Raw genomic sequence first — 27,939 nt, forward strand, 5'->3', positions numbered from 1 at the left:
TGGTTTGCAATAAAGGTGTTGAGTGGCCACTGTGCTCAGTCTCTAGCTCTCATTCAGCCCGCAACTCCCTTCTCCCACATGGCCTTCGACTACATTATAGTTGGTGATCCCTTCTCTGAGATGCCCTTTCCCCAGAATGTGAGGCCAGCCTCCTAGCCATGGAGTCAACCTCCTGGTAGTTGTTTCTACAATTCTTGGGTGTTAGTCTCCCACTCTGTTATTCTATATGTCATAGATGAGTGCAATCTTTCTATGTCTGTCTCTCTCTTTCTGACTCATTTCACTTAGCATGAAACTTTTCATGCCGATCCACTTAAATAAAAAATTTGTGACCTCCTTTTTTCTAACAGCTGCATAGTATTCCATTGTATAGATGTACCAAAGTTTCCTCAACCAGTCATCCGTTCTAGGGCATTCGGGTTTTTTCCAGATTCTGGCTATTGTAAACAGTGCTGCGATGAACATACATGTGCAGATGCCATTTCGATTATACTTTTTTGCCTCTCTGGGATATATTCCCAGCAGTGGTATTGCTGGGTCAAATGGGAGCTCAATTTCTAATTTTTTGAGAATCGTCCATATTGTTTTCCAGAAGGGCTGAACCAGTCGGCATTCCCACCAGCAGTGAAGAAGGGTCCCTTTCTCCCCACATCCTCTCCAACAGCGGTTGCTTTTGTTCTTTTGGATGTGTGCTAGTCTCTGTGGTGTGAGGTGGTATCTTGTGGTTGTTTTGATCTGCATCTCTCTGGTAATTAGTGATGTAGAGCACTTTTTCATGTGCCTTTTGGCCATTCGTATTTCTTCTTTGGTAAAGTTTCTGTTCATTTCTTCGCCCCATTTTTTGATGGGGTTGGATATTTTCTTCTTGTAGAGTTCAACCAGTGCTTTATATACCATTGATATCAACCCCTTAGAAGATAAGCATTTTTTAAAACAAAAGAATCCTAAGTACCTGACTTGCAGATGCTCAAATATTTAAAGATACTTAAAGAGTGCTCTCCCACCACACTAGAAACACAATTTTTATTTGCACTAAGGGCAGCATGCAGAACCCTCAGTGGCAGAAACTACTCGACCAGTAAGTGAGCACCTTGCGAGGTCAGAACTCTCAGCCCAGGGACAGCAGGGACGGACGGGGAAGCACAGGGATCGGTCGTGAGAGCAATGACGAGAAGGTAAGGCCAATTCCCACACTAGCCTCTGTCATGCCATGCACTAAAGACAAGATTTTTCTATCATTAAATATTTATTCCTTGCACTCGCTCTCTGGCTGTGCGAGACTCTGCCCATGTGCTCTCTCCTGCCACCTCACTTTCCTTTAGAGATGTAATTTACAATACGGTTAATAACAGAATTTCAGCCACAAGATGTTCCAACGCCGCACCCATCACCAGAGTGTCAGAGTTCCTCTGCCACCATTCCAAGGTCCCTTCTTGATCCCCCTGGGCACCCTTTTGGCAAAGTGAATTTAAAGACAAGATTTCACACAAATGTAAATCTCAAATTTTCTCACTTACAAAATGAAAAAATAACACAGATTGTTGTGGAGACTAAGTAAAACTACATTTAAAAATCAAAGCAGTGTGGGGCTGGAGCAATAGCACAGCGGGTAGGGCGTTTGCCTTGCACGCGGCCGACCCGGGTTCAATTCCCAGCATCCCATATGGTCCCCTGAGCACCGCCAGGAGTAATTCCTGAGTGCAGAGCCAGGAGTAACCCCTGTGCATCGCCAGGTGTGACCCAAAAAGCAAAAAAAAAAAAATCAAAGCAGTGAAGCCCTGGGCACAAAATAATTGTTCAATGTGAACTTCTTTAACAAGCAACTAACCATGGGGGCTGGCAGGAAGACTGCTCAAGGGGCTGACGCTGGCAAAAGATGCCTGAGACCCAGGTACAATGCCCAGCACTGTCTCCGAGCACCACCCGGAGCACTCCCTGAGCAAAGAGCCAGGATAGCTCCAGCAAAGAAAGAGCCAAGCAGCAATAAACCTGCAGTTCTTAATCCTGTTTGTTTTGAGTGCTAAGAGGCTTCTCCAGTACAGTGCTCACCCTGCCTCCTGCATGCAAAGCATGCGTTCCAGCCCTCTGAGCCATTTTTCCTGGCTCCCTGAAATTGTTTAAAGTGTCCCCACCATTTTAGAAATCTAGTGATTAGTATCTATGGTACTGCACAAACATTAAAGATTTTCAAGAAAAACTTACCCAAAAGAATATAAAACAAGCTTAATGTATCTCAAGACTAGAAAACTAATAAATCTTAAACAAGAATAACAAGTCTATGTACTTAAGGAGGCTGAAGTGATAGCACAGCGGGTAGGGCGTTTGCCTTGCACACTGGCCGACCCAGGTTCCCTTCCTCCACCCCTCTTGGAGAGCCTTGCTAGCTACCAAGAGTATCCCGCCTGCATGGCAGAGCCTGACAAGCTCCCCATGACGTATTTGATATGCAAAAAACAGTAACAAGTCTCACAATGGAGACCTTACTGGTTACTGGTGCCTGCTCAAGCAAGTTGATGAACAATGGGATGACAGTGACAGTGACAGTGATGTACTTAAGGAATGCTTACTATATGTAAGGCAATTTCCTTATTTGTTTCATTTTTGTGACAAACCTTTGAGCCAGCAGCCATTTTATAAGAGAAAAAGGGTTCGAAAAGGTTAATTAATATTACCTGTGTTACACAGAAACCTGTCAAGAAGAAAAATAATCTCTAAAAGAATACACCAGAAAACAAAAACAAATTAAATAGCTCAACTCACTATTGATTACAAAATTGTCTTAAGTATGCTAACCACTCAACGGAGTTCTTCAATTCACAGAAAAGATATGGCTAAAAAATTACCTGGTGAACAATTCAATGCTCACCCTAACTAACCCCTGACCTCCTCCAGGAAGAAGAGGACAGACTCAGTCAGAAGAGCTGCATCCATGACCATGTAAATAAGATGTTGAAATTTAGAGGAGGGGGACAAGGAAGTGGACACCCATGGTTATCAATCAAGTGTCACTTCCCGGTGATGCTCTGGAGGCTCAAACCCAGACCTCCTGCATGCAAAGCGTGTGCTCGAACTTCAGAGCTCTCTGCACAGCTCTAGAGACTTGTCTCAAATCCCTTTCAAATAGTTTACCTTCGCTCTTTGTTTTGACTTTGGGGCCCCATAAGATGCTGAAGATGAAACCCTGGGCGGCTACAAGGCAAGTGTCCTACCCACAGTACTCTCTCTGTTGCCTAGAATTATTTGAACACCTTGTAACCCAGGATGGAGCAGCTGGGTTTGAGGGCTGCAGCCAGAGATGGGCACTATCAACCCTGCCCAATCTCGAGAGGATCTGGACAATGTTTCCTCTGCTTTCTTAACCACATCAAGACCAGCGAGAGAACTACCAGTAAACACAACCCCTCTGTTAGACAACATTTAAGCAAACAGATTCTAAATAACATGGGAAAATGCTGTTCTTCCAATAGATTAGTTTTAAAACTAAGTTAAAATTTTATAAAATTAAATCTTGTAACTGGATGCCATTATTAGTGCAGAAAAACAGATCACAATACACCTGAATATGCAAACATAGTTAAATTATGATGCAATCAGTGCTATTCTATAAAAATTATCAAAAATAATTTATTAAAGAAGACATCTGGAGTACTATAGCAAGAAACACTAATGACACTGTCTGCAACCCAGTAATCAGGTTTTCCTCCCGCAGCTCTCATCACACTGCATTAGCGCGGGGTGCCTGGAGAACTGATGAGGGCTCCACTCGTCAGGGAACTGAAGAAGAAGCTTTGCCAACTGGATCCAGTTCAGAACCAATTCAAATGAGTTTGGCAGCACTGAGCATCGTTAAGGAACAATCAATGCAGTCAGCTTCATGTAGTATGTCTTGACTAAAAGCAGATTGATCATCTTATCACAGAATCTTCTTGAACCCACATACCGTGGGGTCTGAATGCACCACCAATCATACACAGAAAAATTACCAGGGAACACAATACTCTTATTACAAAGAAATTATGTATTGGTCATCCCTAATGCTAGCTTTAAAAAGTGTTATCAGGCTCCACCTGGAGCTTTCTCACTGGCATCCTTTCTCCTGCGCTTAACCAAAACCTCCTGGAAAGGGGCCTCACAACTCAGTAGTCTCCAGAAACCTTGCATTTGTCTCGGACCTCAGTGCTTCCAAGTCTCTTGGGCCCCCGAAGACTGGCCAATAGCAGGGCTTTCAATGTCACCTGCAGTGGTGTGCCCCTATCTGTGCCAAGAACCCGCTGGCTGCATCCCTTCGCTGGCACTCCTGGGCCTCCCCCAGCCTTGCCCCATACTGATGGCTCCTCTGTCTGGAGAATCCCAAGGGCCCTCTGTCTTGTCCCATGGCAACCCTTTCTCTGCTGCAGTCACCAGCCTCCGACCCTCTTACCTGACCTGGCGGCTCAAAGCTGCAGGAGTGGGGCTGAAAGACTCTTCCGGGCTCTCCCTGAATCCCTTGGCCTCCTAGAGCCCCGTTCAGACTGTCCTGCTTCCTCCTCCGCCCACCCAGCTCTTCTGGTTCTCTCTTCTGTCCAGACCACCCCGCTGTTCACCTCGAAACCCTGAGGCGGTGGCCTAGCTGAACCCACAGGGGTCACAAGTATTCCTGGCCAGTATTTTCTGACAGATTTATACATGGAATTAAATAGTACAAGCTTCAGATTTTTTTTTTTAATTTTTATTAAATCACCATGTGGAAAGTTACAAAGTTCTCAGGTTTATATGTCAGTTATACAATATTCAAACACCCATCCCTTCACCAGTGCCCATATTCCACCACCAGAAACCCCAGTATACCCCCCGCCCCCACCCCCTACCCCCTACTGTATAACTAATGAATTTCACTTCATTTTTTCTTTACCTTGATTACATTCCATAATTCAACACAAAACTCACTATAGTTGACATAACTCTCTCTATCTCTTTTTTTTTTCTTTTTCCTTTTCCCTTTTTTTTTTTTTTTCCCTTTTTCCCCCTCATCCCCCTTCCTGCGCCTCATAGTAAGCTTCAGATTTTTAAGCTTTCAGGTACTGGGTTAGCTTTAGGTTCCTTTTGTAACACTGCATTTCCTAGTCCTAAAGTAAATATTGTCTTCCCCTCCTTGAGTCCTGGGACCTTTAAACACCCCAAAGACCTGCTCTTCAAGCTGCTGTTCCATGTTCTCCACGGAACACAGATCTCATGGCGTGTTTCAATGTTGCTATGCTTGCCCATTTCCACTCTAGAGAAGCTAGCGTTCTCTTGAACACTTCCTTCTTTCTCTCCCTTTACATTTTTCTACATAATCTTCAATAAAAACTATTGTGCTTCACCAAAAAATAAAAATAACCTATCCCCTGTCTCCACAAAGACACAGCTATGTATTTAAGCTAATTAGTACCCAAACTGGTTTTTACAAGACTTTTGCCTGCATACTGACAGATATTCTTTCTATATGTATGTCTGTCTTTGGGCAATATAAAACAGGAGGTTTTATATTGGGAATGGGCTATACACTGGGTATGGGCTTTGTTAAGTCAGCAATAAACAAACCCTTAAGTCACTAAACAAACAACAAAAAACTCACCAGAAAGTTATTATCATTATGGACAAAATTTTAAACCTATACAACAACCTGTGAGTGATGTGGTAATTAAACAGCCTAACAGCAGCATGCACAAAACTGGAGAATAAAGAAAGAATCTGCCTGAAAAACAAAATAACATCTAAGATATATATATATATATATAGGAGATGGCAACTGGATAAAGCATTTTTAAGTTGGTAGTCAATCAGAAATCTGGTTATTTGCCCTTAAGACACTGGCGTATTTTTCCAGGGGTTAAAATCAGACTTTTGTCTATTATACTGGGTTCTCTTCCACTGTGAATGGCTAGTAGAGCAGAAGCCCAAGGCTGAGTTCGGAGAGTACAACGGGTAAGGCACTTGGCTTCCACACAGCTGAATCAATCCCAAACACCATAAATGGTCCCCCAAGTAGAACCAGGAATGATTCCTGAAGACCAAAGCCAGTACGAAAACAGACATGGTCCATTAAAAGAAAATAATGAAAAAAAAAAAAATCACAAGACTTTCATAAAGTTAAAGTGAGCCTTTTTGGGGTGTTAATTCTGAATAAATCACAGACGCAATTATCTATAAACTTGGAATTGCTGCTATAATAATTATTCCTGATTTTGTCGCATTATGAATACCTCATTCCCACTGCCATTAGTATTCGGCATTAGATGCACAAAGAGGGTGAGGCCAGAGCCTCCTTGGAGCCATCCCCCTCTGCCACCCTATAAATCTTCAACAGATTTGCAAATTAGTTTTCCTGAAATGAGAGAACCAGCAAAAGCTCCCAAGCCTAATCTGAAGATCTTCCGTAAGGTCACTTGGTCCAGGCTTCCTGCTGACCTGAGACACCCGCCCCCAACACACACACACACACACACACACACACACACACACACACCGGGCTCACTACATGTCAGGACCAGGCTCACATGGATGCCAGGAAGGTGCCGCCACTCTGCCCGCATATGTCACCATTAGCAACAAAAACACACACCTGCCCCTCCTCAAAATCTCCACAACTGCACCCCATGTGCTGTAAAGCCCAATTAAGACACTGTTTAGTGTCAAGATATCAATACTCTACAACAGGGGTTTTCAACCACCGGTGTGTAGATGGTAAAGAGGCTGCGAATGAATGACTCCACTACGGCTGAACAATTCATCACACAACGCCAGGACCTTGTACTATGCATGTACGAGCTGATGGCCTTTTCCTGTGCTGCTTTCTAATTAATTAGGAGTTGGAGTTCACAGATCATAAATACAAATATTAAAATTCTTTAGTGATTCACAACAGTTTGAGATACCCAGCAGGCTGTCGAACAACAAAGTACTTGTCCTTCAGAAAACCTGACCATCAAATCTTCAGAAAGGAAGAAAAAGATAGGTGTATACATAGCTTTCAAAAAAGGTGAGATACTTGACACAAAAATAGCCCTCACGGATAACATGCCAGGCCCTGAGTTCTAAGAGCTAAATCACTGGAGAGATTTATTTCATCCTGCTGCATCTCACATCCATTCTGTACCACTGCCATGGAGAGAGGAGACAGCAGAGTGCATCCAAAAGCACTAACTCTATGCCCGAACCAAGCCTTCAAAGTGTTTCTTCTACATCCAAAAACAAAAGCAAAACAAGCTGGCTATTTCTGAGCAAAACGCTACAAAACATCACCTAATGGCACTGCCAATAGTTTAGATTGATGGGCCCTGAGTCCCAGTGCTCCTGGGGAAATGCATATTCCACACCTGGACTCAAACTTACCCCTTGACTCCCCAGTTCAGTTGTCAACATCCATACTCGCTGCTGATTGCCAGCTCCTGCTCCTGCAGCAGCCCAGCATGCTCTCTGCTGGTGCCCAAGTACCCTACACCACCGAACCCCACCAACTTCTAGAACCGTCCTAGAGGGGTAAGGTAAGTCCCGTATTTCGCTTCCTCTGTGCATGTACTTGTTAGTCCTTTAAAAACACATACAATACAGCACATTTTTCAAGGGGCTCTGGGGAGGGAGGTTATAATATTCCTATTTTATACCCTATGGGATATAAAATATTGATAGCTTTTAAAAACGGGATTCTCCTTACCCCTACAGGCCCTCTCCCGGCTTCAGAAAGATGTTGTGGTGGCTGAGATGCCACCGGCAGAGAGCATGCTGGGGGCTCACACAAAGCAGGAGTTGGAGATCTGCAACAGGCCTGGGAGTTGTGGACCTAAAAAAGAAAAAAGTTTTAAGTTAACATGCCCAATGTCCCCCCATGCCCTGGTTACTAGGGGCACTCAGCACACAGCAGTAACTGCACACACCCTTTGGCTGTGGGTCTCTGAAATCAGAGACTGTTCCATTGCTAGTTCACCTGGCAGTCTTAGTCAAAGTGGTCTCTTCATTTCAGCAGGAACAAACAAATGACCCGTCTGGCTTCACACTTTTATGGGTCCTGTCATAAAGCAGCATGGTGTGTGCCCCTCAAAATAACCAGGTGAAGATGTGACAGAGTGCCAAAGCACAGTGACAGTGGCATGCTTTTGTAATAAAAACAAAAATTAAATGGTCTCAGATAAACAACTGCAAAATCAACCACAAGTGGACAGACTTAGCTTTCAGAAGAGTTTCTAATGAGCGATGCTAGAGGCACGAGACAGATGCTCAATGAGGAAACAGTCAAGATTTGGGGAAGGGTTGGGAGCGCCGGAAGAAAGAGTCTACCAGTTTCCCTAACAAGTCCTGGAAAGCTAAAGGCAAGGTAACAAAGACTTTACACATTTTTTTAGAAAAAGGAAAAGAACACTATTCAATGAATTTTAATTTTCTCAAAGGCCCACAGGTAGGTCAAAAGGAAAGGTAAAGAGCATAAAGTTCAAGACAGACATGATGTCTTTAAGGGGCAAAATCGGTTTGATATGCATTACACATCGCTTTTTTCCCCTCAAGAAACTTTGAAAACATTTTGCAGCAAAGGATTAGAGAGCAACTTCTGAAAGCCAGCATAGTCCTCATAAGTATTGAATGATATCTCAGATAGCTTATACATACTGAACCAATCAGTCCAATTTCATATGGTTTTAAATAAACTAATCATTGAGTCAAATACTTATACAATAATCTGTTCTTAAAGTTATTTTAAAATTACAGGTAAACTTTTTTCAGATTAAACCACTTTTAAGGAGTTCTGTGACCTACAATTCCTTTTTGAGAAGCAAAGAAAATCACTTCTTATCAACTTCTTGTATTCCAAAGTTATAACAGGTTCTACTTTCTCTACCGCTATATAATTCTTTAAAAAAAAAAACACACTACTTCCAAGAATCTGTCATTTATTATGGTTATTTTCCTTTCCTTTCATTTTCTACAGATCATTCTTGAGAGTCTATCCTGGGCTTCACAGAACTCTGTGTAGCGAGTCTGACTCGGCTGCTCAGTGACAGAAGGTGACATCAATGTCAGCAGCAACCATACACCTTTACCATTCACCACCCTCCCCACAGCACCATCACAAATTCCAAATCAAAGACTCAAATGTACAGCTTACTCAACATTTTTTTTTACTATAAGCATCACATAAAAATTAAGTTCTGATTAATCTCTTACACTAGGAATTCAATTAATTCGGCCAGTCAAATCCTTATTCATTCAAATCACAGATTTTAAAGAAAATGTCATAGGGTAAAGCACTTTTTAGAACCTTGGCACTCTTTAAAATATGTAAAAGTTCGAGTAATTATCAAAACAGCTTAAGCATTTTTAAAAGGCATCAGTCTAAAGTATATCATCTCTATTTATAAATCAGAAAATATTGACAATCATGTTTTCCTCATTTCCTTTCAGTCCTTCTAGAGAGTTTTTCTTGATTTGGTTCTTAATACAAACCAACATAGACATACAAATTCCAGTTCTTAGGAAGCAAGCCCAAATAATAAAGACTTTATTAATACTCTGGTACAGTAACAATTTGTAAATATCAGGCAGTCTCAAACTTTAAGAAAACTAAAAAAATGCAAACACCTAGTTTTCTGTACTGAAAAATTTCATACAAAGATAAACTGTTTATTAGTAAACAACATTTTAGATATTTTCTTAAAGTACAGTTAACCAGAAATTTTTTCAGTGAGTGTTATAATTCTAAAATCCAAATAAACAATGAAAAAAAAAATCTAACTTCACAGTGGTAACTGTGAACCACTAAAACGTGTAATCCCACCTGGACTACAGTGGCTATCCATCATGAATGAAGAGTAAATGGGGCTACGAGGGGCTGGAGCAATAGCACAGCGGGTAGGGCGTTTGCCTTGCACGCGGCCGACCCGGGTTCTAATCCCAGCATCCCATATGGTCCCCTGAGCACCGCCAGGGGTAATTCCTGAGTGAAGAGCCAGGAGTAACCCCTGTGCATCGCCGGGTGTGACCCAAAAACCAAAAAAAAAAAAAAAAAAAAAAAATGGGGCTACGAAGATATTCGGAGACTCTTTATTCCTATCGCCTTATTCTGATTTTTACTTAATGTGACTATTACCTCCACCATTTATATTAGCATTCACATTAAGCAAAAAGGTTGTGGTGATTCAAAATATTTTTCAATATGATTATTCTGTAAGAGAAGAGGACGCAGGTGTGTAGGGTGTGTGTGTGCAGGGGGGGCTGATATTCAAAATTTCGTCAAACAAAGGTATACACTTTAATTTTACACTTCAGTACAAGAAAGAAATCTAGCCTTTGCACATACATTGTTGATAGTTTACTAAAAAAAGATTAGCAAACAATAGTAAGTTCAGTAACTTCATTGTAGCTTACCAAAATGCTTAACGATAGCACAAAGTAACCTGGTCTTGATTTTTAAAAAATGAAAGGGGGAAATAATTGCCATCCCATGGGCCAGACACAGCACTAACCACAGTTAAACTTTGTAGCCTCCAACCATATATTTGTTTCTTGGGGCCACATGTGTGCTTGAAGACTGCTCCATGGTGTTTGGGACCAGGTGGTACCTGGAATGGAACCCAGGTCTCTTGCAGAGAAAGCATACACTCAGCTCTTTGAGCTAACACCCCAGCCCCTGTTGCATCAAGCTTTTCATCTAAACACAAACAACCATCTAAAAGTAGATATTTTTTTATCTCAACTTTCTTGGTAAATGAAGCAAGGTTAGGAGAGTTAAGTGTCTTGTCCAATGTCCTAAAAAATAAAAGCAACTGACCAAAACAAAACTAATGTGAAAACCAAATTCAAGTGCTCAACACATGCATTCCATCATCCCTCATCTTCATCCCATAATAAACCAAATTCTAAACTAGTCATGTTCAAATTGACGTACATTTCCTGTCTTCTCCCCCAAGTTTTTAATGTAATAGTTACCTAATATTAAAAACGCCCATACACCATACATCCTGTGTGCCAGGTGGCCACAAAAGTCAAACTGGTATCAACTAACTGTGGCATGCAATGCTTGGGCAAGTATGTTATTGTGTACTCTTGTGTGTGTGCACAAAGGATAACGTCAATGACGTCTCCCATCACCATCATTATGAGTACAGACATGCGTGCATATGAACATTCTTATTCTCAGTAACTTTTCACTGGGAGGTGGGGGGGGGGGGGGCGCAGACAGACCCAGTAAACATTGTCGACTTTGGCTCTGTGCTCAGAAGTGACCACTGGTGGTGCTCATCAAACTGGTGTTAGCCACGTACAAGGCATGTGTCTTAACTCCTGTACTATCTCTCTGGCCTGAAGTTTTTTTGGGTCAGATACAGTGATGCTCAGAGTTACTCTAGGCTCTGCACTCAGGAGTTACTTCTGGCAGTGCTCGGAGGATAAGATAGGGCGCCGGGGACTGAACTCAAGTCAGCCACATGCAAGGCAAGCACCGTCCTGCTGTACCATCTCTCCACTACCCTCAAGTTTTCATTTTTAAAGTGGGGGTGGGGGGGTGGGGAGAGAAGGAGTAGCTGCTTTTTATCTACTTCTGAAAAACTAAGTTTGGAAAGAGGAAATTTTTACTGGTAAGTAGACTTTAAGCTTAATTTTTCTGTAGCCACCCTTGTCACCAAAACTGTGACTATTTGCTTTTGGAGTTAGTTATACAGACCAGGAATCAAACATACATTCCAAATGCTCTACCCCCAATGCCACTCGAGGCAATGGAAAAAAGGATTATAGTGCTAACACTTGAAGAAGTGGTCCTCACGTTCAGTTACGGAGATGTTCCTTCTCCAAAGTGGCTGATGAGCCATGTTTGGTTATTTATTCCCATTCACCACCGGCACTCTGTGTATGGTAAGGAGGGCAAACTCATCCCTAAAGAACCATCCAAATTCATCAAGATGAATTCAACAGTCAAGCTGTAAACACTATCATATTCCAAATGACAGGGTCCCAACTTTAAGGAATCTCTAGAACAGGTTTAATTTTTAAGAACAATTTCCCAGTTTAAAAAATAAATATGGATCTGGTCTTATAAATAAGTCCATGATATTTGCTCAAGTAACAGTGATAATAGACACATATTCTCCCTAGAAATTAATATGGTAAAACTAATGGTGAAGAGTTTAGTTTAACATAATAATTTAACTCTAGAAAATCAAAATCATATTTCCCTATTATATAAATAATGAATCACTTAGAATCTGCATAGAATCCCATGTAAAATATTAAAGAAATGATTATGATAACTTATCTGTGCCTGAAGAATTAGGTGTGCACTACTATTTAGAGCCAGATTAGGAATTTCTTGATATTATGCTGAATGAAAATATTAATGACCCTAAACTAGCTGCCTCAAAATCCCTATTTCTGGATTAGAAAACTTTCTTTTTTATGCTTAATGCCTGTATTTCTATTAAAACAGAATTTTATTATTTTTAGTAAAAGCAAGAAAGAAATCCTTCCTTTGGGACAAAAAGTGAATGGTTACCTCTACACTTCAATCTTATTCACAATATTCTCTAAAGATAACTGGTAACTCAACTCTACAGGTGTCTGTCCAGTTAAAGTGCAATGCCCCTGAGTAAAAACAGCTTCAGTCCTCCATACAGTGCTGCATTCAACAAGGAACACAAATCAAGCTTTCAATAAATGCCTATCAGACACTAATTATAACCCAGAACATTTCTACTTGCATTCTGGGGCACAATACTTGAGGATACTGGTCCAAACTCTCCAAGCAGACTACGTCACGAAGAGACTGGGAAAAACACTAAGTCGAAGCAAACGTGAGGGAAGTTGCGCATGTTCTTTCCCTTCAGTTAACGAGGCTGGGAAGGCAGTCAAAGAAAAGAGGCCTTTACTGGGAAGAAATGGCCAAGAGGACACAGAAGAGCGAGGAGGGTCTTGCTCTCTTCCTAACGGCTCCAGCCACTGCTCTTCCAGCTCCCTGACTGACCATCATGCGGACTCAGCCCTACTGCTCTGGGGCAACTCCCGCTACTAGACAACACAATTCCTAATTCCATCTAACCTGATTATTTGAGCCCTGTCCCTCCTTTTCGCTACGTAGTCCATAGAAACTTTTGTCTTTTTAGTCAAATAAATGCAGGCTCCCCCCTTCCTTGCCTGTTGGATAAGCAAAATCGAATGAACACTTCCTGAGAAAATAAAAGCTTCCTAGTGGAAGACATAATTCCATTTCTTCAAGTCCCCAAATCAGCTAGAAACTCAATACTTTTGTTGCACTATAATCCCATCTACTGTATTAATGTGTGGGCTCTAGATGGTCGGATAGTAGTTGTATAGTCGATAAAACTATGAAATCAATAATCTAAACTAAGACTGATGAGAGTAAATATGGAGAGCATCAGAACAACAAATGCAAACGTGGCTGTGGAAGCAGCTATGTTCCATACTACTGGCTCAGATTTGGGGAGATACAGCAGAGCCTAAATGACAATCCAGGCCCCCAGGTGACAGAACTAGTTCATGAAATGTTACCCAGCACCCTCAGTTCTGTAGATGAGGTAATGGTCATCAATAACTTCTCACACTCACTCCCCGATTTCTTAGACTCCACTTTGTTTAACACTGTATAATCCAACTTAAACATAATACAAAAGGCATTCATTTGGCTCATTTTACATTTCTAAAATAAACCGTACACTCAAAAACCCACTGTGACAAAAGAATTAATTTTTATAATAAAAGGTAAAAATAATATATTACTATATTAATGTTAAATAACATTAAAATTTTAAGGATTCATCTATATATAATACATCTCTGTGTATGTATATATATATATATATATATATATATATATATATGTTACCACCCAAAATCCAAAATGCTCCCAAAAGGCAAAAGTGAAAAAAAGAAAATTACATGATTAATCAACAGCGCTTTAAAGTTTTTGGGTTTCTTTTTTTTCCCACTGTTCCACTTTCAGTGAATAGTATTTGCTATGGGCAAAGCCAATCCCAAACTTCTGCTTAATCTGCTGCAAAGATTTTTGACTTTTTCTCATTTTCCCCCTTAAGTTCCAGTAAGCTGAAGAATAAAAACTGGTAACCTATATCTCGATGGTTATCTTTTCATAAATAGTACTGAGAATCAAGGAAATAAAGTGGGTATTCAGACAATAACCATATCCCTCCTAGCAACAAACACTTCATCATATGTCATTCTTTTACAACCACAAATATGCTCTGAGTACAGAAGGCAAACAATAACATAACCCATAGTACATAATTTACAAAAAGGTAGTTAGATGTAGTAAATCCTATTCTCCATGCAGATTTGGTAGGCAGATTTAATGCATTATACTAGACAATACTGACCAGAGAAATTTCAGCTTTAACTGCTAATAACCTGAGCAATTACTATAACTCAGCAGGAACTTCTGTCCCGAAAAGCAACCATCACAGTACACTCAGCACTTCAGAAGAGATGCTGCTCACGCATGAAGGAGTCTACTAAAGTGCAAAAATTGGGCACAAGGACTCCAAGTCTAATGGATAAAAGAAAAAAGCTTTGCCATATTATTTCCCAGGTAGCTTTACGTGATGCTTGGAAAATGCCACCCAAAGATAAGGTGCATGCAAAGAACATGGCAGCAGCTTCTAGCAAGAGAAAACCAGGAAACAAGGCCTCCCAGGTGGCACTGCAGCATCTATAAAACACGGCCAGGAGGAAATATAATCAACAGCAACAACCAGGATAGGAGAGAAAGGACGGTGGGTAGGGAGCTTGCCTTGCATGCGGCCTACCTGGTTTAATCCCCAGCACACCACATGCACTGTCAGGAGTGATTCCAGAGTACAGTCAGGAGTAAGCCCTGAGCCACCAGGTATGTTCCCCAACATCCCCCACCCCCATAAAAAATAGACCACCACTGTCATCCCGCTGCTCATTGATTTGCTCCAGCGGGCACCAGTAATGTCTCCATTTTTAAGTAATGTCTCCAAAATAAACAAAAGCAAACATCTCTTTTAAAGTGTAAATATCATATTGACAGAAAATCTGAATAAAAAGAATCTGAGTGTCAAGATCAAACAGGAAGCTGTTTGCAAAACAACCAGGAGAGCTAAAAATAGAAACTGGGCCAGGAGCAATAGTACAGTGGGTAGGGCCTTTGCCTTGCACAGGCCAGCTGACCCAGGTTCCATCCCTGATTCCCTGACATCTCACATGGTCCCCCAAGCACCACCAGACGTAATTCCTGAGTGCAGAGCCAGGAGTAATCCCTGAGCATTGCTGGTGTGACCCAAAAAGAAAAATAAATAATTTTTTTTTTTAAAAAAAAGGACACTTTGTTTAAAAAAAAAAACAAAAAAACTTTACAAGTCAACCAAGAAAATCCCGTCATCTCTCAGGTACAGAAGAATTCTTTTATTCCCAAGTTCAATCCTGGCATCCATATGTTCCCCAAGTCAGGAGTAACTCCTGAGTGAAGAGCCAGGAGTAAGCCCTGAGCATTGCTGGTGTGACCCAAAAAGAAAAATAAATAAAGCTAGAAACTATAAATCATAAGTAGATCATAAATAAAATTGTAGATCAGAAGTAAATGGCAGTTTGAACCTTCCTTTAAAAAGGAAAGGGATGCATTACTTAGTTTGTTTTAATAAAGAACGTATAGGGTTTATTGATTTACTGACTTATGGTTTGGGACCACATCCAGCTGTGCTCAGTGATCACTCCTGGTAGGCTCAAAGGACATATGTGGTGCCGAGGATCAAACACGGGCCAAACACTCACAAGGCAAGCACCCTACTCATTGTACTATTTAAAAATCACATGCTTAGAAATGAAGCATGTGATTTTTTAAGTAGGCAAATTAGAATACACTGAATAGATATTTGAGGCCATTCAAATTTTAATAAGGTAAAGGAAAGGGAAGATGCCTATTTTCTTTTTCTTTTTTTTTTTTTTGCTCAAACAGTACATAAAATGTGTATCAGAACACAAATAGAGTCAAAAATTACAAAGAGGTTGTAGATGCACTGTCTCTCAGACCATAGACACTGAGAACTTACTTCAACAAAGCTAAACAATCAGGGTTTGACTACACCTAAGAATGTAAGACAGTGATTCACAGCCTTCAAGGACAAAACTTCCATTATATCACCTACATGCTTCAAATAATCCTCCCCAAGGAACAGTATCCTGATAGTATCTCACATATCAGTTTTTAAAGAAAAGCATGAGAGTGGTGAGTTTGGCTTAGTTTGTTTATGGGTCATACCCGGCAGTGCTCAGAGATTACCCCTGGTTCTGCACTCAGGAATTACTCCTGGCAGGCCTGGGTGACCATATGGAATGCCGGGGATCAAACTGAGGTTTGCCCTTCCCGCTGTACTATTTTTCTGGCTCCAACAGTGATTTTTAAACTATGTAAGCGAATTTTCAGTGATAGCAAACATGTAGCGGTATATTTATTCAATGCTAAGAGTTTTTATTTTTAGACCTTTGTGAAAAATTTTATAGATAAATCTGAAATAAATGTAGGAATCATTTATACAAGACTTCAAACTGTAATGTACAATTATGTACATATGTATACTTGGAAGAAATTATTAATGAGAAAATATTGTACATAATCCACCTCAGAGTAGACTTCCTTTCCCCAACTTTCAACACTAGCAGTAGTACTCTATGCAAAATATATAAATTTCATTTGTCCCTGCAAACTAGTTTCTGAACCATTTGTATGTCTTTTCTTTCCCATTTAGAATCAATTTCCCATTCTACTTTGCTTATCTGAGTATTTCAAATATACAAAAGAATCTCATAAACTGTGTCAAAACATTTGACAAAAGGAATGAAAACATAGAAAACATTTTCATGAGCTTTATATAGTATGCATTACAAAAATTAAAATACAAAAATGTAACTAATGTGTGCTCCACACACCAGGCAGTTAGCACTCACAAGATGTTGAGCCGGTTATCGAAAGAGATCAAAAGGTTAGCAAAAGAGAGGCACTCAAAACAGAAGGTCACAGCATACGGAATCGACAACATAAAAAAAACTGCTTACCAGTTTGAAGTCTTGAATGCTACAGATGAAATACGGTGTATTTGGCCTCCGACTCTCGATATACACACAGTCTTTAAAAGAAAAAAATATTTTAAAATAATGGCATTTACCATTAAGGGAACAAAGACAGGCCATAGAGCCACTGAATAAATAGGTAAGTGACAAAACACATACCTTCACAGTAAGCATTTTTTTCGAAAATGATTCAGATTACAAGTAACTTTAAACTAAAGAAAAACATTCTTTGAGTTCTACTTGAACACCTTCCTGTTAATTTAAAGATATGATAAAGTCTCCGTTATGGCATTAAGGGTCCATGAAGAAGGACAAGAGAAATCCCTTGGGATTATCCATAATCAGATGAAGAAATTTCAATAAAGAAAATTACTTGCTCAAGGTTACACACCAACACAAAATCTTGAAAGTCTTATTCAGTGAGTTGGTCCATATCTTCACATAAGGAAATCTAATGGGAGTTTATCTTCTGTAAATATTTTGTGAGTACTTAAATGGAATATGCAAAGATTAGGTTGAACACTGAACATTCTATTACCATGACCTTTTCACATAAACCAAGAAAATTAATCTGAACTCCTATCTACTATTGTTGGCACGAGAAGAGGGGTGTGAGGGGGGTCCCCATGGTCTACTACTACTCTTGTTTTATGTAATTTTTCTGGTTTGGGGTCACTCCTGAGCACTGGCCTATACCCTTGCTCAGGTCCCTTCATTTTTGTTTTTGTTTTTAATTGAATCATAGTGAACTACAGTTACAAAACTTTCATAATTGAGTTTCAGTCACACAGTGATCAAACACCCATCCCTCTACCAGTGCACATTTTCCACCACCAATGTCCTCAGTATTCCGACGCCCCCCCCCCCCCCCGCCCCCGCCACTTCTATGGCAATTTCCCTTTCTCTCTACTTTTGGACATTATGGTTTACAATACAGATACTGAGAGGTCACCATGATGTTTGGTCCTTCATCTACTTTCAGCACACATCTCCCATTCCGAACAATCCCTCAACCAACACTGACTTAGTGATCTCTTCCCTATCCCAGCTGCCTTCTCCCCAGCTCATAAGGCAGGCTTCCAGCCGTGAAGCAATCTTCCTGGCCCTTGTGTCTACTGTCCTTGGGTAGTACAATGGGCAGTGCACTTGCCTTGTTTTTATTTTTAGGGTCTACCTGGCAATGCTCAAGGCTTACTCCTGGCTCTGTACTCAGGGATCACTCCTGGCAATGCTAAGGGGGCCTTTTGGGATGCCAGGAATTGAACCCGGGACCGTCTCTTGTAAGGCAAGTGCGCTATTCGCTGTACTAGCTCTGTGGCTAATTTTTTTTTTTAATGGAGGAAAAAATTATACCAGCTAATCTAAAACAGGAAGGAATTAACCAAACTGCATTTTCTGCAGGTAAAACAGGGCTTCCTTAAATTACATTTAACATGGCAGTGGCCGTGTACTTACTTTTGAAGATTATATTCTAAAACAGTGGTTTTTGACACGTTTACACCTGCAGAAAGTATTGGTGTTTATCTATAGGCAGGAGAGATTTAACTGTCTAAAGGGGCACTTTTTAAATTTTCATTTTATTACTTACTTTTGTGTGGTGTCACACCTGGTTTAGAAATCTACACCTGGTGTTGCTCAGGGCTTACTCCTCCTGGGGGTTGCCAGGGATGAAACCCAGATCGACTGTGTACAAGACAACACCCTCCCTAGTGGACTCTCATTTTGGCACAGGGGTTGCTGTTTCCAGTGGCAAGTTAGGGCCAGAGGATAACTCAAAGGGCCAATGTACATACTGCGCATGTAGATGCCCCGAGTGCAAACCCTGACTCTGCAAGGGCACAGCACCATCAAGGGTGATCCTAAACAGTGAGAAGCCTAAACAGTGCAAGTGTGTCCCTGAGCATATCCAAATATGATCCCCATCCCCCTAGATCCAAATAAGACAGCAGGTATGATACATTGTTTTAGTAACAGTACGGTAAGCAGTGGCTACAAAGGGAGATAAGGTCCCCACACTGCAGGAGAGCACTCAACAGGCTGAGCAGGTGACTGCAGGCAGGGGGCCCAGCCACAAGCCCTGGTGCGGCATGGTCCCTTGGCAAGGCCAGAGACAATCCTCACCTACAGAGCCAGGAGAGGCCCAGAGCCCCACCAGGTATGATACCCATTCTACCCCAGCCCTCAAAAACACATCCTCTTTCACGTTACAACCAAGATGATCCTAACACTTCAGGACAGGAAAGTCTAAGCATTGTTTACCGAGAAGTAAAGGAAATCTGTGTTCAATTTTTCTATAGTAATTATAGCAAGTAATTATGCCGAAGCTCAAAATGCCATTTATTTACATGCTTACTCCCTCATGATACACTTTATAATGAGTGTCTTAGAAAACCTGGGGGGAGGTGAGGAGGAGGGGAGAGAGAGAGGGAGGGAGAGAGGGGGGGGGAGAGAGAGAGAGAGAGAGAGAGAGAGAGAGAGAGAAGGAAGGAGGGAGGGAGGGAGGGAGGGAGGGAGGGAGGGAGGGAGGGAGGGAGGGAGGGAAGAAGCACCTGCCAGAAGCAGACAGGGGGTGAGGGTGATGGGAGGGAAGGGGGGGGGACGACACTGGTACTGGTGCTGGGAAATGTACACTGGCAGAGGGATGGGTGTTGGAATACTGCATGACTGAAATTCAATCATAAACAGCTTTGTAAGGGCTGATCTCACAGTGATTCAATAAAAAGTTTATCACTGTTTAAAGTGATCTTGATCAGTATGGGGGAGGGGGCAACATCAGGTAGGGCTCAACTGAGCTGGGGTTGGCTGCAGGCAAGGCCAAATACTCTGCCTCCAGCCCCTCACTCAGTATTTTATAGGTTATAAATGAAACAAAAATCATTTAATTAAAAAATTATATACCTTTTAATATAAACATCACTATATATAAATATATTATTAAATTGTTAAGCTTAATGTATTACCATAAACATTCATAAAACAGAATGGCAAAGATCTCAAGTAATATAATTTAAAATTCTCACACAGTGATAAGTTTATCATGAAGAAAATATTATTTTGATTTGCTTTTAATTTAATAAAACAAAAATTTATCTGTCTTTTTGTTTGGGGGCCATGGCTGGTGACACATAGGGGTTACTCCTGGTTCTGCACTAGGGAATCACCTCTGGCGGTGCTCCAGGGACCATAGGAGCTGCCCGGGATCAAATCTGGGCCGGGCACATGCAGGACAAGCCCTTACCCACTGTACTATTGCTCCAGCCTCCCCCACCAAAAAAAAAAATTATTTTAAAAAACAAAAGCAGAATCAAACTGTTCTTGGGTTCAGAGTGGTAGGACATCTGGTAAGGTGCCTGCCGTGCACACAGCCAACAGGGCTCAATCCCCAGCATCCTATATGGTCCCCCAAGTCTACCAGGAGTGGTCCCTGAGTTCACAGCCAAGAGTAAGGCCTTGGGCACCACTGGGTGTGACCTCAGAGAAGAAGCAAAAGAAGGGTTTTTTTTTTTAAATTTTATAACCCTGGCATAAATATAAGTGACCCAACAAAAAGAGAATTCATTTTGTTGTGTTTTTAGGGCAATACCAAGAGGTGCTAGAACTTATTTCTGGCTCTATGCTCAGAGATCACTCCTGGTGAGGGCTTGGGGAATGTACCAGGTGTCCAGGATTGAACTCAAGTTGTCTGAGTACAAGGCAAGTGCCCTACCCGCTGTACTATCTCTCCAGCCCACAGGAGAAAAATATTCCAAGAACCCATCTAGAACTCAAGTCTCACCAAAAAAAAAAAAAAAAAAAAAAAAAAGCCTTATTCCTCTTAATGATTCTTAAACAAGGTTAAAATAAGACCAAAAACTCATATGGAGTATTTTTCCTTTGTTTAATTAAGCAACGCTTTAAGATAGTAACTTTATATAAATGTTGATACATAACACCAAAAAAGGGATTTGTAAAGTAAAATGAGACTTTAAGTTAGAACAATTTTGAAATCTCAGTTGGAATATATCCCTGGTAATCTTTTAAAGCCAAAATGGTACGCCAAGATTTTTCATGCAATTTATGAGTTCATGGATTACTGAAAGCGTGATTTCAGTCCGTCAAACTAATTGATCCTCACACCTGAAAATCCTTTAAGACCAATAAACACTATGAAGATCTTTTGTTTTTAAAGAAAAACATCTTTTAAATTAAATATTTTTCCTTTTAATTAGAAGATTAATGGTGAACTAATCTAGTGCTATTAAGTACATGGTGTATATTTAAAATTATTCATAAAAAATACACATCCCATTTTAATATCCCATTTTAAAATTACCAAATAAGTCCTGAAATGATAAAAAAGAGCACAGTTACAGTCCTCAGTATCACTGATCCCATGCAATATTTGCTAACTGATTTGTTTCCTTTAACAGCATTTCCTGGAAATGAAACCTGGGTTCACGTCTGCCTGAGAATGGATCATGCAAGCAAGGGGCTAAAATCCTGTCCCCATGAAGTAGGTAATGATATTGAAGGGCATTTCAGTCTTTTTCTCAATACAGCTGTATGTCCAAGAAAGCTACCATGCCATTTGCAAACAACAGAGTCATGTGCTTGGTTGAGAAAGGAAGTGAGTCAAAACATGAAAGAAAATTTTTGAGGCAAAGAAAGCCCACTTATTGTTTTTTTTTTAACCCCCAGCAAATCAAAAGGTTTATGGACACAGAGCAAAGCGGGTTCTCTCACGTGTACAAACCACAGGCTTCAGCAGACAATAGCATCAGCTGTCAGCATCTTTCCTGCAAGTCAGACTGCACAGAGCACAGCAGACAATCACTCTTTCACCCACTAAATTAGCCAACTGCACGAAAGCTGTGGTCACAACATGCAGCATGCAGGCAACACTCAGCCACAGTGCTATGTCCTTTAGCAAATTTTCTTCCTTGTATTATGCTCAGGGGAAAAGTCAGACCAGAGAGAGCATATGATTACACTTGGATGTGGAATCTTTAAAAAACTAACTAAACTCAAAGCATCATGACTGGGAAGAGATTGGTGGTTACTGGAGAGGGGGAAGGTGAAATAAGGGGATCAAGAGGTACAAACATCTTTGGGGCCAGAGAGATAGCACAGTGTGCGTAGAGCACTTGTCTTACACATGGAAAACCCGGGTCCGATCTCTGGCACCCCATAATGGTCCCGAGACACCAAAACAATCCCTCAGTTCAGAACCAGAAGTAAGTCCTAAGCACTAATGGGTGTACCGAAAAGCACAGAAAGAGAGAGAGAGAGAGAGAGAGAGAGAGAGAGAGAGATTTTAAAGATGCAAACATCGAGTTACAAAATTAATAAGTCAAGAAGACAGAAGTACAGCATGACAGAAGTACTGCAGTAAGTATATGGTGTTACGAATTTGAACACTGTTAAGAAAAAAATGGTAAAGACACTTACTGTGATGATCATTTCACAGTGTATACATTATCAAATCATTATATTGAACATCTGAAAGACAGAAGGAGATGGGAAGGGGAGGGGAGGCGAAGGAAGGAAGGAAGGAAGGAAGGAAGGAAGGAAGGAAGGAAGGAAGGAAGGAAGGAAGGAAGGAAGGAAGGAAGGAAGGAAGGAAGGAAGGAAGGGAAGGATTAATATCTCTTTTATTGCTGTTTGTCGACTAATCTTTGAAATGCCTTCTTCTCCCATTGCCACCTTCAAGTTGTACAAAGCACACAGACTTTCTTATTAAAAAATGTTCCAGAGAGACCAGAGCGACAGTACAGCAGGGAGAGGTTGCTTGCATGCAGCTGACTTGGGTTTGATCCCTGGCTCCCCAGATGGTCCAATGGGCCTACTGGAACTGATCCCTGAGCATTGCAGGGTGTGGCCCAGGAAGAAGGAGGGAAGATGGATGGAAGGAAGGGAAGGAGGGAGGGAGGGAGGAAGAAAGGGAAGGAAGGGAAGAAAAGGAGGGAGGAAGGAAGTGGGAGGAGAGAAAAGGGGAGGGGAGGGGAGAGGAGGGAGGGGATGGAAGGGAAAGATGGGATATTGCCCAGAATTCTTCCACCCTCAACGCTGAACCTTAATGAAGTAACAGTATTGTATTACAGAACTGAAAGTCTCCAAGTATTGTCATTAATGAATATGGACGTTACCAAGTTTCTAGTATAAAGAAAGGCATGCATTCATGTATGCACACATGCTCATGTGAGAAACACCAGTAAAGCCCTGATGCCCGCATTCCAAACCACAAATACTTAAAGGGCTTTATCTTGTTTCCCCATCTGCACAGCACCCAAGTCCAACACCATTTTCATCTTCATAAACAAAATACCATACTGTCTGCATTATAAACGCTCATTTTAGCGCAGGGATAAGAGACAGTACAGCAGGTAGGGAGTTTGCCTTGCATGCAGCTGACCTGGATTTGATCCCCTATACCTATACAGTACTCCTAACACCACCAGGAGTGATACCTGAGCACAGATCCAGAAATAAGCCCTGAGCACAATTATGACCCAAAAGAAAAAAAAACAAAAATTATATGAGTAACTGAAAAAAATGTAAAAATAGAAAACTTACCAAAAATAATTGATAATATTACAAAGATCTAAATTCCACGTGAAGAAGAGAGGAAGGAGTCTCATAATACATAGCTCTTTGTAGACTTTGTAGACTTCATTAAAGTTCAATAACAAGCACTGATGTATTTACAGGTTCCAAATTTTATCATTTCCAACTATAAAGTGTACACAGACAATCCTCTAAAAACAGAAAACTACATGCTTCCAACACTACTGCTGGTAGGGAAAAGTAACAGTAACAAGAGATTAATAAGAAAAACTAATATGAGGAGGAACTGTAGCACTGTTAACCCATTGTTCATTGATTTGCTCAGGCGGGCACCAGTAATGTCTCTATTATGAGACTTGTTACTGTTTTTGGCATATCAAATATGCCATGGGTAGCTTGCCAGGAACAGATGATAACAAACTCCATTTAAACTGCCCACATTTCTCCTTTCTTCTCTAGAAGCTAGAATATCTTTCAATGCATTGGAAGCTTAAAGGCTGACAAAGATAATTATATTTTAAGATAGAATTCTGATATTTTGGAATAAATACTAAAGCAATAGTTTCCTTGACCTAAATCAAAAGTGTTATGTACACTTGAAATCTCTATAAAACAAATATTTTAAAATCTGGGGCTGGAGAGAAAGCACAGCTGGTAGGACATTTGCCTTGCATGCAGCCCGACCCGGATTCAATTCCCAGCATCCCATATGGTCCCCTGAGCACTGCCAGGAGTAATTCCTGAGTGCATGAGCCAGGAGTAACTCCTGAGCATCTCCAGGTGTGACCCAAAAAGCAAAAAAAATTAAAAAATTAAAAATCAAGAATATCTTGCCAGCAATAAAAAATTTTACACTATGCTTACCTAATGTATAAATAATTAATGCTCAATTAATATATATTCATGAATATGCTAAATATTAACCAGAGACTGACATTTGCATTACTCACAGAAAGAAAATTTGAAGCAGTATTACATTTTATTCTGAATATTTCCCTTAAAAAAAAAAAACCTTACTTGTAAACCATATTGAATCACTACTTCAAAAATTATTCTAGCCAGCTTAACATCCAAACTCCAGTTAACCGATACATGCCTAGTACAATTTCTAACTGCTGTATTCATGTACAGCTTGTCAGAGCACAAGGGCTTAAATTTTTCCACTCATGGGGCTGGAGAAATAGCACAGAGGGTAAGGTGTTTGCCTTGCATGCAGCAGACCCGGGTTCAATTCCCAGCATCCCATATGGTTCCCTGAGCACCACCAGGGGGTAATTCCTGAGTGCAGAGCCAGGTATGACCCCCCAAAAAAAATTTCCACTCATGCTACGTGCAAGGCACTATTGCTCAGGCCCCCATAAAGCCCCTTTCAAGGAGGGGATAACTGCTAATGAAAATGCTGAAAAGCCTTTAATTCAAAGACCACAAGTTACAGGACTATGTTTGTTTAGAAAACCAATGCAAAGACAGTTGACGCATATGTAAGAATACCAACTGTCCAAGTGGTCACAGAGAAAAATTAACCACTGGAGGGGCGGGAAGTATCTTAGAGGCAGAGCAATGCCTTGTTGCATGTAACCCTAAATCCCCTCACTGTAAAAATACAAGCCGGAGAGGAAGCTGGACGGGACGATCACTTGTGTGATATGAGGGAGGCTCAGGCTGGATCCCTGGCACTGTACGATCCTACACCCCGCCTCCAGTGACCTCAAAGAAGACTGATGGTATCTGTCCCAAAACATAACAAAACCAAACACCAGGGGTGACGAGCTGGAGAAGATTCTGCTCTCCACTTGCGTGACAAGCAACTGCCGGGCTGAGTGTGCTGTCACATCCTGCAGGGCAGATTTCAAGCAACACTGCTTGCTCTGCTTCACAAAGCAATGCTCTGGGAGGCTTGTGCTCGCCAATAAATGGTTCAAGCAATTTGCAGCACTCACTGAAAATACACAGGAGAATTCACAATGCCTGCGCTATAATTCTTATGTGGCAAATGATTTTATTATAAACTGGTATCATAGTGAATCCATTTTCTTTACGGGTTTTCTGCTACTGTTTAATGGACTGTCAGTATAATTTAGATTTCATCTATTTAAGCTCATTCAAGCCTAGCTCCTGATTGTACAGTAAATGGAACATATTTCTATTCAACGAAATTAATGACAGTTAATTGTAGTCTGCAGTTCTCAATTTTGCAGAAGCAACTGCTTCACAATTCAAGCATCAAGCTACAAAATTTTCCACACCAATTATTTTTTTGTAGTTTATAGGATCCACATCTTGTATGCCTTTCCTTTTAAGACTAATGTATATATTCATTTACTATTTCTTCTCATTCAAATATTTACCAATTTTTCAGAAAGAGATAGATGTTAAAAGTAAGGAAAAATCAAAGTTTAATTACCTAAATGAACAGAGAGAAGTTCAATTATCATGGATTTTTTCATTTTAATTTTCAGGCCCCAACAGTGGTCTCAGGGTTCAGGTGACCATATGTGGTATCAGGGATGGATACTGAGTCGAGTGCATGCAGGGCAAGCACCTTGGCACATCTGCAATTTCTCCAACCCTTATTATGGAATTTTAAGTAGCAAAATTAAAAATTAAAATTTTACATTGGGGCCTGTGATAGCACAGTGAGTAGGGCCTGCATGTAGCAGTTAGTCTGAGTTTGACGCCCCCACTTCATATGGTCCCCTGAGCTCTGCGAGAATTGATTCCTGAGCACAGAACTAGGAGGAAACCATAAGCACTGGAAGGCTTGTAGCCCTCAAACCAAGAACATTTATGTTTTTTTGTTATGGACAATTCACTTGTATCACTTGTCTTCCCGTTGATCTTCGATTTGCTCGAACGGGCACCGGTAACGTCTCCATTCGTCTCCATTATGGACAATTACCCAATATATTTAAAATAAATGTCAATATTAATTGTCATGTTCCCCCAAGCCTTCCAGGAGTGATCTCTGAGCCCTGCTGAGTGCGGCCTCAAACCCAAATAAAAATTTAAAAAAAATTCTTTTTAATTTAAAGCATAATTTCAATGGGCTCCAAATTTAATCATCAGCTTTGATTTATATAAACTTCTAGCAGAAAATGAAAGCGCTCTTAACTCATTCTAGCATTCCTTCTTCCGTCTCTCCCTTAAATCATTTCTTTTCACTGGGTTTTTGCTGTAGTTCTTGTGTTTTTAAAACAGGTGTTTTTTATTTTATTCAAGTAGGAGACGAGGGCCAGCAGAACAGCTCACAGGACTGGAGCCCAATGCCCGGCACAAGCGAGGCACTGCCAGGCCTGAGCAGCGCCCAGTCCAAGGCCTGGGCACTAAACCCTCAGCCCAGGCAGTTGGAACAAGTATTCCCAGGAGCATGGCTTCCCAAAGTAATGCTGGGGGAGCCTCCTCCTCCCCTCCAAAAATAAAAAATAGATTGAATAATTTTTTAAAATGCTTAAGTAGGCTGGATAGCGAAGGCCTTTGCTTTGCACACAGCCAAGCACCACATATGATCCCAAGCACTGCTAGGAGTGATCCCTGAACATCTTGGCTGTAACCCAAAATGCAGAAACAAACCCCAAAATATAAAGATATTTTACTAATAATTCAAAATATCTAGTCACACATGACTGAATAAATACTGAGAACTTAGATTTACATAAAAGACCTTTAGCGTATCATCATGCAACATGTAAGAAAAAGCACCCCACAAGTCTGGGGGCAAGAAGGGGCTGCCTCTGGCTACACGATGATTTCCACTGACCTACCTCCTTAGTGTATCACTGTATCACTATCATCCCGTTGTTCACTGATTTACTTGAGGAGGCGCCAGTAACATCTCCGTCTGTCCCAGTTTTAGGAGCCTCTCCTTACTTGCCTTTCCCAATGATTGGAGGCTTTTTCAGGGTGAGGGGAATGAGACCTGTTATTGTTACTGTTTTTTGCATTATCAAATACGCCACGAGGAGCTTGCCAGGCTCTCCCGTGCAGGCAGGATACTCTCAGTAGTTTACCAGGCTCTCTGAGAGGCATATATATACACATACATACATACACACACACACACACACACACACACACACACATCTCCGATTTTATGGAAAAATGGGTAGGGAGTGTCTTATGATGTGTCGCGTGGTCGCAAAGCATCTCCTTAATGTAGGAACTCAAAATGTGGCTCAGTGCTAGAGCCCCTGCCTTGCATGTGTGAGGACCTCAGTTCAATTCTGGGCACTGGCTGGTGCCCCATGTCAGGAATAAGCCCTGAACGCTGCTAACTGTGACTCATAACAAGATTCTACATGTAGAAATTTTACTTTGAAGCACACAGTCACGTTA

The 27,939-nt window shown here is 41.0% G+C and overlaps 1 protein-coding gene across 2 annotated transcripts in view; it reads right to left on the bottom strand.

Annotated features, from left to right (window-relative positions):
* RERE (arginine-glutamic acid dipeptide repeats) overlaps positions 1-27,939 on the bottom strand; it is a 399,605-nt gene that overhangs the window by 197,039 nt on the left and 174,627 nt on the right. The window contains exons 3-4 of one of the 2 annotated variants that reach the window (XM_055137557.1): positions 17,050-17,120; positions 7,676-7,801 (exon numbers count right to left, since the gene is read on the bottom strand). In XM_055137557.1, the coding sequence (XP_054993532.1) occupies positions 7,676-7,801; positions 17,050-17,120 (197 nt within the window). The remainder of the gene's footprint in view (positions 1-7,675; positions 7,802-17,049; positions 17,121-27,939) is intronic. The other variant, XM_055137558.1, reaches the window with a different exon arrangement.

The sequence above is a fragment of the Sorex araneus genome, chromosome 5, assembly GCF_027595985.1.
Source record: "Sorex araneus isolate mSorAra2 chromosome 5, mSorAra2.pri, whole genome shotgun sequence".
In the NCBI taxonomy this organism is placed as follows: domain Eukaryota; kingdom Metazoa; phylum Chordata; class Mammalia; order Eulipotyphla; family Soricidae; genus Sorex; species Sorex araneus.